General features: G+C 46.8%; 1 protein-coding gene across 1 annotated transcript in view; it reads left to right on the top strand.

The window, feature by feature from the left end:
* Window positions 1-15,109, top strand: part of GARNL3 (GTPase activating Rap/RanGAP domain like 3) — a 141,901-nt gene that overhangs the window by 7,875 nt on the left and 118,917 nt on the right. The window contains exon 2 of the mRNA XM_045790907.2: window positions 7,431-7,601. Within this exon, the coding sequence (XP_045646863.1) occupies window positions 7,431-7,601 (171 nt within the window). The remainder of the gene's footprint in view (window positions 1-7,430; window positions 7,602-15,109) is intronic.

Raw genomic sequence — 15,109 nt, 5'->3', positions numbered from 1 at the left:
GCTTGCAGCATCTCAAGTCAGACTAGCCGCATTTTAAGTGCTCAGTAGCCATGTGTGGTCTGTGGCTCCCTCATCGGACAGTGCAGATACGGATTTCAGGTAGGAAGTTTTTGACAGAACGCATCAAGGTTTTTGTTTGGTACATAATACGACTGTGAGTCACAGGGAAATAGGAAAAGGAAAAAAATGTGGGGAGAAAAAGGATACCAGGAGACTTTAGGAAAAAGAAATCAGTAAGCTTTATTAATCAGGAAGGACAACTGTGATTTGATGGACATTTATTAACTGTTCACATAAACCCCAAGTAGGACTTAGACTTTGAGACTTAAATGTGAACTATTATATCGTGGATACATGATGTAATTACTTTTTTTTTATTTGGGGGAAATCAGTGTAAATTAACAGTTTAAAAAAAAACAGAGGAGGACATGGTTTTCTGTGTCAAATGCTGCTGATAGGTCAAACAAGAAGAACTTAAAATTAACCACTGGGTTTAGCGTCATGGGGTCATCGGTGGCCTTTTGACAAGAGCTGTTTCTTTGGAACAGTGAGGATGAAAGTCTCACTGGCCTGGCTTCAGGAGATAAAGGAGGGGAACTGGAAACAGTGCATATAGTCAGCTCTTCTCAGGAGCAGAGGGGCTGTGAGTCGAAAAATTGTTGGTTGGTTTTATTTGGTTTTGATTTGGGGTTTTCTGCTTTTGTTTTTATAAAGATGTTTATATCCGATGGGAATGATCCAGTAAAGAGAAAAGATTTCAGTAGGGGCAGAGGGTGTTTTACTTAAAAAAGAGAAAACTCACAGAGGACATAATAGCTGCCTGCCCACATTTGAAAGCGTGTCAAATGAAAAAGGAGTCAGGCCCACTCCACTCTGTGTATGGCCCTGGGCTAGACCTAAAATCACAGTGGGTATGAGGGATAATAAAACAGATTGGGCTCAACACATGAAAGTACATTCCAGCAGTCGGTGCAGCCCATGCCAGCATGGCTTCCTTCAAGATGCCGTACAATTTTTATTACTGGAGATGTTAAAGCATCTATAGGTTAGACTAGTATTTCTCCACTCTTTTGTGTTTTCGGCACACTTTTGGATACAACAGTTTTCGGCGGCACACTTGTAAAGGTGCAAAGCAGTGTTAAGCTGGTCAGTGCCAGCGAGAACATAACGGTTACCCGCTCCAGCAGTGACCTGAGAAGCATCCCCAATTAGCATGCTGTTCTTTGGGTCGCCCTTTAGCACTTCTCTGCTGTTTGAGCAGAAATGCTTAGTGCTGCAAACACGCTCTCTTTTGTATTCAAAAGGCAAAATTTCTGCATAGTCCATAAAAGTACTTAGCCTCTCGTTGTTCCCCCTGGAGGATGTACCCACCACTGCACCCACCAAAAGAAAATCCTACCCCACTCTGCGCAGGGTCACATGAACTGTTAAGCTCAAAATCCAATCTGACAAAGATCACTCTAAGACTCGGTCAGGAATCGGTTGCTGACCACAGAATCCACTCTACCTAGTATAAGCAGAATGAGATCTAATAGTGACATAGGAAATTAAGTGCTTACAAAGTTGTGGCAGGGTGGATAGCTCAGACTCTAGTCTGAGCCCCCAAGAACAGCTCCTAGATCCCAGAACTACTGTGCTCTGCCATGACCAGGAAGGCTGCCATTCATAACAAGAAGCTGATAGAGGTCAAGAACCTGCCAGTCCTTGAGCTAACTGCAGAGCCACACTACCAACTCTTTTGATCCCAAAGCTGCCACTGCAGCTTCGGAAAGCTATAGAATCAAGAAGTCACCGACTCCAGAACCACAGCTCTGTCATGATCTACAAAAGCAAGATGGCGCCCTGTATCCTCTTTCTGAATCCGTCAGGCTTCATTGTGAGTGAGAGGCTCTCGTGAGTGCGTCTGATGTGTGGAATCTAATTCATCTCCAGAACTCTAAACTGCAAAGACGGGTAGGGGATTGACATTTTAGCTTTCTAACTTTTGTGCACTGGAATGGGGCTGAAATGGGTATTGAGCAAGTCATTCCACAGTAGCTGCCACAAACAGCGTCTTTCTTCAGTCACAGCAAAAATAAATCAGGCACATTGATCAAAAGTTAGTAGCACGCTAGTGACAGTTCCCTGTACGGAGGTAAAAACAAGAAATCAGGCCTCAGCTGGTGCTTGAAGTGGATCTGCCAACTATACGTATCAGGGATTCTATAGTTTGAGCACAAATGGAAGTCAGGACATAGGTACCAGTCCTGCATTTTATGACGGGAAAGAAAAGCGTCTTTAGAAGGCCTGCCAGCCAGTAAGTGTCTTCCAGTGTCTGTGCCGTTCATCAGCCTGGATTGATGTTTTGCAGATGGACTGTCTTTGCTCCATGCACTTGTCACAGTCCTCACAAAGGAGCTGCCTGCCAGAGATTGGCAAAGAAATAGAACAGGTCCCACAGCGGTCTGACTAAAGCCACCAGTGACCTCATTGAAGAGCGGCCGCAACAGTCTGACATAGTCTCCCCATTCCAGATGAATATCTCCCTCCTGGTTTTGGTTCACACAGTCACTTACTCAGCAACTATCAAGCACTTCTGTGCTAGGCACTGGGGATGCACCGTGAATAAGACAAGTGGGGTTCCTGCTCTCATGGAGTGAACATTCTAGTGGAGGGAGGAGACAAGGTCTGGGCAAACTAATGAATAACATTTGGGGACAGAGGGAATCTGATTTCTCGTGCCCTGAGCTCTGCTCCTGTGCCTGCGGAGCCAGCTCAGATCCCAAAAGCTGCTCTTGGTTTGAAGAGAGGCAAGAATGATGATTTGTGCTTAGTTTAAGGTTGCTTCCAGCCAGCCATCAGAGCAAGGAATAACGTGCAAGGTCAAGAATGCAGGGGAGTGGGCGTGGCTCCCAGGAGGCTTCCAGGTTCCTGAGGAGATTTCCACAGATGCTCTGCTGTCAAAGCAGCTTGTACCAAGGGGCCTGTCGACCACTTGGAAGGGGCCAGAACTGAGACCTTGTTGCCTTTCATGACATTTTGCTGCATTCAGGGGCCTACCTACCCGCAAGGGAGATAGCACTTGTGCCTCAGTTGGGTCCTTCCATGTCTGTTTCTTGCCACCTCACCAGGCCTGGCCAAGCCTGGCGGTGGTCCCCAAGTGGAGTGCTGGTCCCCAACTGGAGCGCCCGCTGAGTCTTCCTCAATGGCTGCTGTTGTTTCCTCGTGGCCTTCAGCAGAGAGCTGACCGAGAAGCAGGCCACGTTTCTCTTTACTCACCTCCCTGAAGACCCAGATACTAACACTTGAGGCACACGGAGGGCCTGGGAGTTAGAACCGAAGAGGAGAAAGCTGTAAACTGCTTCTGAGGGCTGTCTTCGGTCCCGTAAAAACGCAGGCACATGCCAAAGCCCCCTACACAGAGATTCGCTCATAGACACCCTCTCGTCCTCTCCTTCAGCACCCCCCCCAGAAGGCACATGGACACTGTGAATCAACCTTTTCCCAGCCACATTCTAGGGCATTTTATCTCAGAGCCACGTGCAGTCTGTCTGTTGTATTATTTGATCTTTTGTTTTGAGAGAGTTCTTTTCTTTCTTTTTTTTTTTTTTGAGAAAACCAAGCTGTTAATAACATTTTCATCTGATACCTATCAAAAATCTTATGATCTGTACTCTTCATCTGCCTTTTGCAAACCTTTTTTCATAGGCCCTGTGCTAGTTTATTCCTGCATGTTCATTCTGGAACTGAAGCAGTTCTGTCTGGGTCTGTGTTTACCCACGAACAATATGGGCAGATTCACCTTGACTCCCATCCCTGGTCATCTGAGCAATGGTGAAGCTTCTCTTTCAGAGCTGGAGCTGGAGGGCTGGCCTGGACGCGCCTCAGGAAGCGGGAAGGGCCCAGAGGCAGTGGGAATGTGCCATCTGTTCTTCCTCTCTCCTCAGGCTTTCCCTCCCATCTGCCAGGCTCCTGTGCCTGTGGGGTTTGTGAGCCCGTGGCAGGACTCGCCTTGAATTTCCAACCCCCCCCGCCCCCCACTTCAGGGCAAACAGGCCCCTCCAAAGATGACCTGGGTCAGTGTGATTTCCCATGCGCTGCCTTCTGGTGGACTCAAATGTCCTTTTGGCTAATAGCTTTCAAGAGGGTCTAATGGCTCCTAAGATACACTTTTTCCTCTCGCCTTCACCCTTTCCTCAGATTAGGCCAGCCCTTCTTATTAGCAGACTGGGGCAGTGGCAATAAAAAAGAGAGAAGAAAAAACCGCTTCTTCCCAGTCTCGCCCATGCTTCCAGCCCTCATTCCTCCAAATCAGGCGTTGTCAGGCCTTTAGAACGTTCTTGCTCATGTCCCTCACCTGACGTCAGATGGGTAGGACTCGGCGTTCACTTTCACTTTGTCCACACATATTGTATATAGCAGATCTTCAGAGCATGGAGTTAGGCCATTCTCTTCTTTCAGGAAGTTTCTTGTATATATTGAGCCATTTTTGCTTATTTCCATGGGTTCCAAGGAGTTATGCCAATGAACACTTGCTCTGCCATCCTTCCAAGAAGTTTCTCAACTGCTAGATATATTCAGCAGTGAGACCACAAAGCTAAAATGTCAGGAGATGAAGAGGAACATCCATTTTTGTAAATTGGGAAGGTAAGACTAAAAAAGCTAACAAGTGAGTAAAAAGATTAAAACTCACAGTGATGGGACGGAGTCTGAACAGTGAGAAAACGAAGCTCGGAATTAGCTGAAAGGATGGAAAAGAATGAAACTCGAAAGTTATGGCAAAAGGATAAAAGTAAATGGTAGGAAAGTCTAAAAGAACTCACATTTAAGTATTTTTAAACAAACTTTTAAAGATTCTAGGCCTAGAGAATCACATGCTAAGACAATGAAATAACCTGAGTATTTAAAGATTAAAATAAGTGAAAAGGTGGAATGTAAGCAGTACATAAGGTTATCTCATTCAAAAGATGTACCTGTAGGGGCGCCAGGCTGGCTCAGTCGGAAGAGCACGCGACTCTTGATCTCGGGGTTGTAAGTTCGAGCCCCACGTGGGGTGTAGAGATGACTTAAAACTTAAAAAAAAAAAAAAAAAGATGTACCAGGAGTGACTGATGTACAGAGATGTCTAGGACTGTGTTTAGGTAGAAAAGCAGGTCACAGAACATGGCGCCATCTACAGACATAGGTGTCACACAGAGCTTTGCAGAGAGGTAGAGAACCGAGCGCTAGGGATCGCGCTGCTCTGTTACCTGGAAGTGGGAAGGGAGTGGAGGTGGGGACGTTGTGGGCACTGTCAGATCCCCTCAGGTCCCCTTACCATTTCTGGCTGCTTCTCCCCTCCGCTCTTCAGTGCACCTTGGCTCCAACACCCACGCCAGCCCCCACTCCCTTGCAGCTGCTCTGGGTGCGTGTGTACCTGGGGCTTCGCCCCACCCGTGGCCCTCAGCACCTTGTGCCGGGCAGTCTGCCTGGAGCGACACTGTCCAAAATGTAAAGCAAGCAACATAGGGGATTTTACATTTTCTAGTAACCACATTAAAATTAATTCTAATATTCTTAGAATTTTATCTTCAACATGTAATCAATATAGAAATTGTGAATGAGATGTTCTAAATCCTTTGTCAGTGTATTAAGTCTTGGAAATCAGCGTGTATTTTTACGTGTCCACAGCTCTCTTTGCCCACATATCAGCTGCTTGGTTGTCATAGGTGGCCACTTACGACAGCCCAGCTCACCCAAACCAAAGCTGTCCCCTCAGAGGACTCTGCCTGCAAGAGAAACCTCACGTCCCTGCCCTGCTTCCTCTACTCCCTTATGGGTTTCCTTTAGAAGCACTTTCTTAATAAATTTTTTGCATTTATTATTATTATTATTATTATTATTATTATTATTATTATTATTTGTAACTTAAAAAAATCTAAAGGTTCAAAAGGAAACAAAAAATGTTCTTTCTCATCCAGAAGCCCTGCTTTGTGGTTTATTTGTTTGTTGATTGCTAAGGCAGCATAAACTCTAGGGAGCGTGGGTTTCAGAAGGCTTGGGGGGGGGGGTCCCACTGAGTAAAGAATAACTGATAACATCCCAGGAACTTGGCTTCTTGCCGTTTGTCAGCTGTGGAAAGGCTTGAGCCTTTGATGTTTGTCTAGTCGCTGCCCAGATAAGTAGCCTCAAGCCATCCGAGGATGAGATTATCTGAAGTCTGGCTCAGGTATGCAGCACGTGGCTTCCGGGCCCAGGACAGGCCCTGGGGGAAGCTGGGTCACCGCTCAAGGAGGAATGGCAGATGGGCCTGGCAGCAGTGAACTTTCTTTCATTCCTAACATGCCCGCAGCCTAGCTGGTACCACTGTAGCAGCTTGGGAGTGGGCAGCGCCTGTCTGGCTCCACGCAGCGAGGCTGCAGAGGCTCCCTTCCCTTGGCAGCAGCTCCGCGGCAGGATGGTGGTTCCCTCTGCAGATGCCGCCTCCTCATTGATAATGCCGCTTGAGCCAGTAGGCCTTCTGTGCTTTGCCTTGTCACAGTCTTTATGAAGAAGGCGTTCTAAAGAGTCCCTTTTGACCAGAGTGCCATTGGAGATGGCTTTTGATTTCTATGTTTGCATTTCCAAGGAATTGGATTTAGTTTGCTTATTCGTCTGTCACTGGAGGTAGGGGTGAGGGAAGAAGGCTGGCTGCTAATTGGCTTAGAAAATAATTCCAGTCCGGAGCCGAGATGCCTGCGTTTCCCTAACAAAGCAGCCCCTTCATCCCAGAACTACCTTTCCCACTTTCCTCGCTGTGTCCTCAGAGAAAGGAGCAGGCAGGTTGCAGGAACACGTTTCTCAATGTAGTCTCCTATGCAGCTCATTTATTTAGTCAGCGGGCTTTTGCTGCTTATGTCCTGTACATGCCATTAGTCTTGAAGGGTCGGTTTGGTCCTTTCTGTCTACAGTGTTGTTGCCAGCATAGGCTGTTTTGATGGCTTTTCTTGCATATTTTAATTGGAAATAAGGAGAGAAAACCAAGTATTGTGGGACTCACACGGCGATGGAGGTCCCACGTCTAGTTAATCTCCAAAAGCACTCTAGACCGAACTTTCTCTTACTGAATGAATGTTGTCTTTCTCTGAGTGAGTCTGTGATGGCTTGAGTGCTCACTGGTCCTCCTTTTACCTTAGACCCCACTCACTTGACATGGTGGATGACTTCGCTCAGTACTGAGGGATGTGACAGTATTGCACGGGGCCTGGGGCACACGCCTTCCTCTCCCACAGCGTGCACGGGCATCGCTTGGTGCAACGAGGATGTGGTGCAGTCTCGCTGGGGCACCTGGGTCTTGGAAGTGCCTTGGCTTCGTCCCTCCTGACTTCCTGGTGGGGGCTGGCCTCGAGGTAAGAGTGCCAGAATAGGCCAGCGGTTGGCCTGCCATTCCTGTTCTCTGATCTCAGTGCCTTTCCCAACTCCTTCTGCTTCAGCCCGGCACCTCAGCCTCCAGGCCCACTGATGGATCCGCTGACCAAGGGGTCCTGTAGGAGTCAGATGGCACAAACCCTTCTATGGAAAGCCAAGTCGTCTCTCTCCTTTGGCATCCAGCCTCTTCAGACATGGCCAACAGGAGACCCTGAAGTAGAGTCCCAGGTCAACCTGTAAGTAAGTAAAAGAAACCTCATCTGTTTGGGCCCATGCTCAGTCTAACCTGAAATCCCTTAATGCTCAGAAAGAAAATACTTTTTACCTTTTCAGGGAGAATAGAGAGGGGAGTGGGGAGTGGATGTTCGGTTCCGAGATTTCCTTTCTGTTCTTAATGATGCCTTCCTCGTGTATTTCTTTCTTTATTTGGCAATAGTCACTGAGCACCCACTCTGGCCAGGCCCTGTGTCAGGCATGGTGAGCACAATAGATTCAGTTCCTGTCTTCAGGGAATTTGCAGCTCATGGGACAGATAGCCCTTCATCAAATAATCACGCAAATAAACACTAACAGATTGTGACAAGTGCTATGAAATGTGTTGCCTTGATTCAATAAACATTTACAGAAGGCCTTCTGTGTGCCAGGAGCATCTTGGGGATATAAGAGAATAGGGCAGTGTCCTTACCCTTGAATAGCAAATCATATCTACATGGGGGGAAAATCCAATATTATTCAGAAGAAGTGATAATAATAAGTATAGCATAACTAATAGGGACTCAAGTCCCATAGGGTGGTAACTGTGTTTTCCTGTTTACTCCTGAATCCTCAGGGCTTTGTTATGTACAAAAATATCTGTTGGATGAATGAATAAGTGAATGAAGAGGAGAATACAAATCAGGGAGCTCAGCGTCCAGGGGAATCAGGGGCTAGTAGGTACAACAACATGATTGACTTACGAACAAATGAGATGCCTCATCAATTCAATGTGACAAGTATTTATCAACACTTTGCTGTACCCAGTGCGTTTGTGAAGCTAATTCATAGCTGGGGGCAGGGATCAGGATCACCTGCAGAGCGTAAACAACTTATGCCCCAGGCCCACCCCAGAGATTCTGGTTCAGTGACTCTGGAGTAGGCCAAAGAGGACTCTTCGGGGTGTTTGCCTTCCCAGAACTGATAGCCTGTCCAGGGAGACAGACAAGTAACCAAATAACTCCAGTCCTACTTGATAAGAACCAAGTATGAAGTGCTGTAGGAGTAAGTACTCTGCCGGAGCACAGGGAAGAAAAAGGGGTACAGCTGAGATCCGTAGTAGGATGAGCCTTGGCCCGGACAGCAATGTGGGCAAGAAGACCACTTTAAACAGAAGAACAACAGAGCTAAGGCCCAGATTCATGAAAAGAATGTTTCAGCAATGTTGACAGGTGTTAAACCAGTGGTTCTCAACGCTGAGTGCACATGAGAATCAACCCCAGGAGCTTTAAGAACAAGGAAGCCTGCCTTATTCCTCCAAGATCCTGAGGTCTAGGCTGGGACACAAATACCAGTACTTTATAAAGCTTCCCAGGTGATTCTCAAATGCCGTAAAGGCTGAGAAATGCTGCTTTCGCAAAAGTGACCACACGTAATTAAATAAATACAAAATAGTTAGAAGCAGCTTCTGTGCCTCGCCAAGGGGTCTGAACTTTCTAACTTAGGCTATGGGGAGACTTTGATAATTTACAATCTGAAGAGCTAATGCCGTTTAAAAAGTACAAAGGTTCACATTGTTTAGAAAAATTCACGATTGCCAGTTCCGTTGTGTTTCTTCAAGGAAACCAGGGCGAGTCTGGAGTCACCGCCGGCTTTTCAGAGTGACCACCATACCTCCCATAAATGGCCCTTTAATGAGCATAGGAGATTTAATCTGAAACTGAAACCTAAAATTTCAGTAAATATTGAATTATCTGAGCAGAATGATCCTGTTGCTGGCAAGGAAGGGCAGTGAAACAGGGGCTCCATCTACTGAGGGTGCGGTGAAGAGGACGTCCCTTTGCGGTCCTCCTGAGCTCGCAGCGGCAGCTGGTCCACACCGGGCGTACCCGCAGCCGCCTCTTTTCTAGACTACAAGCCCCGTAGTGCTCTGCGCTCATGACGCAGTCAAAGAGGCAGACAGGGCTGCGGGAGAGCCTATGAGATGCAGCGGAAGCAACCGAATTGGTATCTGGAGGGCCCTATTGGTGAGTTATCTGGTTAAGGGTGGGCCCAGGCCCTGGTGATTGGCGGCCGCCCGGCTGGCTAGCTGCCGGGAGAAGCGGTTAGCGAACCGAGTCCGGATCAAGGACTGGACCCCAGACTCAGGGGCCGGACTTGAAAATGATTGTACCAGGAGTCGGATGTTGGGTTCTCTGGAAAATGGGCTAGAAAATGTGTTTTAAAGAACCGCTGCCATTCTGTGGGCTGCTCATTTATTCATTAACTCATTCATTCAATAGTATTTATTGATTACCTGTGTACCAGGAACGTGGGCAAACATCCTAAATGCGGTTTCTCATTTGGTCTTCATGGAAAACCCGATGAGGTAGCTACTGTTAGCTCCATTTTACAGATAAGGAGCTGAAGTCCAGAAGGATTAAGAGACGTGTCCAAGACAGCGTGTAAGTGACAGGGCCGGGATTTTGAACCTAGATTTTCCAGCTCCAGTGCCCGTCTCCTAACCTCAGGGTGCTCAGCCATGCAATCAGGAGCAGAGTGTTTATGGAATGTAGGCGTCCCCAGAGCATCCTGATATGTATGAATATATATGCATACATATTCAAGTGAAGAATATAACAGTATCTTACTGGACACCAGTCTGGACAGATTCTGATAACAGACAATTCACTGAGCACCTGTGTGCTGTGCTGGACCCTGTGCTAGGCACTGGGGATGCAAAGAAAGCCTCTCCTTCCAGATGAAGCGGGCTGAGGAAAGTGCTATTTCCTAGGGCAGTCTAAGGATTTCCCAGTGGAGGGAATACATGAAGAATGGAGCTTTACCAGGCGGAAGTGGGAGAGCCCTTCCCAGACAGAGGTGACCATATGTGCAAAGGCCAGCAGCATCAAGGCACTCTGAGTGTTTAGAGAACTGCGAACAGTCTCATTTGGCCAGTGCTTCTTGAGAAGTGGTGGGTGGTGAGTCTGGGAAAATAGACAGAAGCCTACTTAACCACTGGGGAGTGGGAGGGCTTAACCACCCACTAAGAAGTTTGGTTTTGAGTCTGTAGACCGGGGCATAGCATGATGAGATTTGCTAATTGGAAAAATAACTGGTATCAGTGGGCAGCTAAGTTGCAGCAGGATAAGGCTGGTGGCAGGGGACCACATTAAGAGTGGACGGGGAGGAGATATAAGCTTTCTAATGAGTAGCAGGAACCATGGGATTGATTCAAGAAATATTAGAGAGGAAGATTAGTGTGGCACACGTGTGGTTGGTGGGGTGAGTAAGTGACCCTCTGAGTTTTGACTCAGGCAACTGAGTGGTTGATCTTGCCATTAATGAGAGGACCCTGAGATGAGACAATGCAAAACCCAAGGTAGGATAAGATAAAGATCACTAGATAAATGCCATCAGTACTGAAAAGGGGTAGTGTTACATCTCTGGGGGCAGAAGATGCTTAGGAAAGTCTTCTCAGAGGCAGTAATATGAAGTGGACCTTGAAAAAGGAGCCCCTCCCTTCCTTCTTTTCTTTTTCTGGACTATCTTTTAATAGGCAGAGATGGGGAGGAGGATATTCTAGATGGCCAGATCTTGGTTTGCTTCTTGTGTGGTGCAGTAGTAGGAAGTCTGGGAAGTCAGATTGAGGGGCATATTGTAAAAGATCTTGGGCCACTGGAACACTCTGAGTGGTGTTTGAGACACGCAGGTGATGGTTTGAGCCCTGCGTTGGCAAAGTTAATTTCACAGCTGCGTACAGCAATGAGGCCAGGAGCCAATTAAGAGATGGGCTAGGCTGTGTCGTCTTGGTTGTAAGTTACATAAATCCAACTCAAATTAGTTTAGGCCAAAAAAGGAGAATGTCTGGGTTCATGTAACCAAACTAAGGAAAGCGGCGGATCTGGCTTCAGGGATGGCTAGATCCAAGGACGCAAATGCTGCCAGGTCAGTCCATTTCTCTCTTACTCCCATGTCCTCTGAATTCTTAGCCCTGCTTCTCTGTTGGCCATATTGTCTCCTACTGTCTGTGAGTTGTCACCGTGCAGCAGGTGGCGTGATCTCAGACAGCATGAAACTTGAGAGGAAGTCTTTCCCATTCATTAGAAGAACGGTGGGAAAGGTCTGGGCTACATGTCCACGCCTGGTTTTGTGGTTTTGTGGGCGAGTATGTTACCAGGGGAAGAGGAGATAATTGCTGTTTGCCCTGGTAAGGAGAGTAGGCTTGGAGAAGAAAAGGTGTCATCAAGAGGTAGGAGAACAGGATTCAGATGGGTCATGGAAGCCATTGGAGGGATTTCAAGATGTGGAGTGGTCTGTGACTGATCACAAAAATAACTTAGGAAGTTTTTTCAAAAATACGGAACCTATTTCCCTGGAATGCCTCGTGGTGGGACTCAGGCGGCTGGCCTGTGGTGTCTAATGCAACCGAAACTTTGCAGGTGGAACTGCAGTCTGACAACTGAATGTGCTGACCAGGCGGCTGTGGAGCACCTTTGAGAATAATGCGACTTCACTCGGGAAGGGGGGGCAGGAGGCCGAGGGCAAGACTCGGCAGTCCTCACTCCTCCTAATTCATCACCTTGTTTCAGGACCATTACCGACCTGAAATGAGGTAAAATTTCTTCCTAGACGTGTTCAGTACATTAGGGAAAAAGGAAAGCTATTAGAAAGATGGTTTTCAGGGCCATTCTGCCTTGAAAAGATGACAGCCGGAAGGGGAAGGAAGAAAGTTTGAAAAGTTTTTAATCCCCTCTGAATTATCTGCTAATTCGCTTTTACTATGATTCATGACGATATACTACCAAAAAGTTGGATTCCTTACAACGGGTAATTCAAACTTCATTTCCCTCACTAGGCTGAATTGGCAGTTGTTTACTTTTTGATCTTTTGAGGAAAGTTGGCATGTATTTGAAAGAGTTTGTCTTCCAGGCATTATACGAATATCAGGCAGTTTTGTACTTACGACATTTTTAAAACAGCTTCCAAAACCCTTGAAAGACCTAGTTTGTTCCTGAATGAAGGGCCACTTAAACTTAAAACACAGTGCTAGAATGTAAGCTTTCTGGTTTCTGATTGGGGAAATTCTGTTCCCCTGTCCTCTTCTTACCATGGAGCACCTCCTGCCCCACTTGCATGGAGGAGAGAGGTTGGACCGCTAACTTGTCCCCCTCTCCTTTCCCCTCTCACTCTTGGGATTTGGTTGCCCACAGAGCTTGTGTGTTATTGCCTGTCTTGTTGTTGTTCGGAAAAACACGCCCGAGTCCTCTAGAGGCAGGCGTAGAGGCCCATCTGCCTTGGTTTCCCCTGTTGGAGCTCAACAGTCCTGAGACAGCAGTTGCCCTGGCAAGCATCCGGGCAAGTATCCCATAAGTGGCCTGTTCCACGGTCTAAACAGGAGGGATGGGGGCGTAATAGGAAGCCCACTTGGCGGTCGGGCTCAATTACATTCACCAGTGAGACTCTGACAGTAAGGAAGTTGATATTTTGATTTCCATGTGCTTGAGTCTTGTCACTAATTCTTAACTGATTCCAAACACAGAGAAGAGAGCATTCTGATTTACTGATAAGTTCCCACAGCTCCCACGATTGTGAGACAGGCACAGATTTGCAGGGGTCTGGTTAGGAGGTCTGAGGGTCTGTTTGGTTTCCTTCGCTTTTCCTCTCTTGTTCTTCCCTGTCTTAGCAGAGCATCTGGCACGTAGAAAGTGCTCACTAAATATTTGTTGGGTCTTAAGTGAAGGGTGATAGAGCAAAGGTGCTAGCTAGGAGGCTTCTGTCTGCGATGATGAGGGTCTGAGCTAATGCAGAGAACATGGAAATAGAGAAGAGAGGAGCAGCGAGGGGCTGTAAGACATCGTGGAATTCTACACACGCCCGTAGGTGCAAAATGGTAGACAAGCCTGGGCATTGCAGCAGTATTAGCAATAGCAAAAGATGGAAAACCACTGCCTGGGGAGCTGATTAAATAAAATATGACGCATCCACTCCGCAGAGTACTTTGTGGCCATAAGAAAGAATACAGGAGCTTTTTGGGTACTGATTTGGAAAGATCTCCAAGGTACGTTGAATGAAAAAATAACAAAAACAAGGGTTGTGTATAGCATGCTACCATTTGTGTGGGGAAAAGGGAAAAGGGAACTTGCATTTTTCTTTGTCAATCGCTAAGCTTCTCTGGGAGGAATATGAGAGGAAATGAGGGGCTGAGGGGGCAAGAGAAAGGGAGGCTTTCCCTGTACAACCTTCTAGGCTCTGTGGGTTTTGAACCAAGTGAGTGTATTCTCTCTTCAAGGAATAAGATACAAATGCCCAGTTACAAACATACAACTTTCAAAAGCAGTGCTGTGCAGGCAGCAGGAACAGCACCCCGGCGACCCACCAGTGCTGGGTGTGAGGGGAGACATGGGTGATTGCTCTGAACCTTGTGCCTGGGGAGGCTGACTGGGGAAAAGATGGCAGTTTGCTGAGCCGCACGCAGGAGTTGGTGTGAGTGTGGGCCGGGGCTGCCCAGGTGTCCATGGAAACTAGGGCCCGCCCTTGGAAGTCCGAGTTTGCGGTTGGAGAGAAAGATCCAAAGTGGAGCTTTGGTTTGGGGAGTTGTTAACTTAGAGGTGATATTTGAAGGCACAGGAGCAGAGAGGTCCCCAGAGAGGGAGGTGGCCTGAAACAGAAGGAGAGGATCCTCACCGATCAAGCTAGGCATGGAGTTAAAAATTGCACTGTTGCTTCATGTGATCTGAGAACCAGGAGGAGTATAGTCTCACTCTGCCAGGACATCCTGGCCCTTTCCCGGGAACTGAAGCTGCATGTGCCCTACTCACCACGGGAGCTCAACAGCCCCTGGAGAATAACAGCTAAAAGCAATCAGGTTTCCTAAGGAGGTTATGCCATTGCTAAGACTATTCAAGTTTTCTGTTCTTTGAAATATTATGGTCCTCAAGGGCCAGCAACCCATTTTTGGTGCTCACCTCATCTCAAAGTACAGTACAGAACACTATAAGGACACACTATAAATAGTGACTAGATAGTATTATTCTTTTTAACCGCTGCTCTTACGGAGCAAAAGGAAATAGCTTAGGCTGCCCTGCCCTAAATTCACCTAGCTAACACTCATTTTTATAAGTCCTATTTTGTCCTAGGAAGCAGACTTGTTTTCTTGTCATCTTCTATAGTGATAAATGTTCTTATTAAAATACTTTGCCTCCTACATTTCTGTAAGTTTGGTTTATCTATTTCTTTGCTTTCTTTAAAGCTCTTTCTCTCCCTTGGCTTCATAGTCTCATTTTCTTAGACTATCTCAGAATCAGAGTAGCTTAGTAAAGTCAACATTTTAGAAAGCCTTTCAGAAATATAGTTTGACCTTAAAAGCACAAAGTAAGCTGCTTTTCTTCCGCTACATGGTCTGAACGTGCCTGCAGGAAAACTGCACACAGATAAGCATGGAATGGATCTAAATTGGTCCAGAAAATTAGAAGGAGAATACAGAGATCATTTAAAGTGTAGCTTGGGCCTTCCCCCTCCGCTCTCCTAGGTCACCTCAAGGTAAAATTCATTCAGTTCCAGAGCATTTATT

Source organism: Ursus americanus, chromosome 18 (assembly GCF_024610735.1).
Source record: "Ursus americanus isolate L20-20 chromosome 18, mUrsAme1.1.p, whole genome shotgun sequence".
NCBI classification, from domain to species: Eukaryota; Metazoa; Chordata; class Mammalia; order Carnivora; family Ursidae; genus Ursus; species Ursus americanus.
Note: the sequence above shows the minus strand (reverse complement) of the source record. Positions and strands in the feature narration are given on the sequence as shown.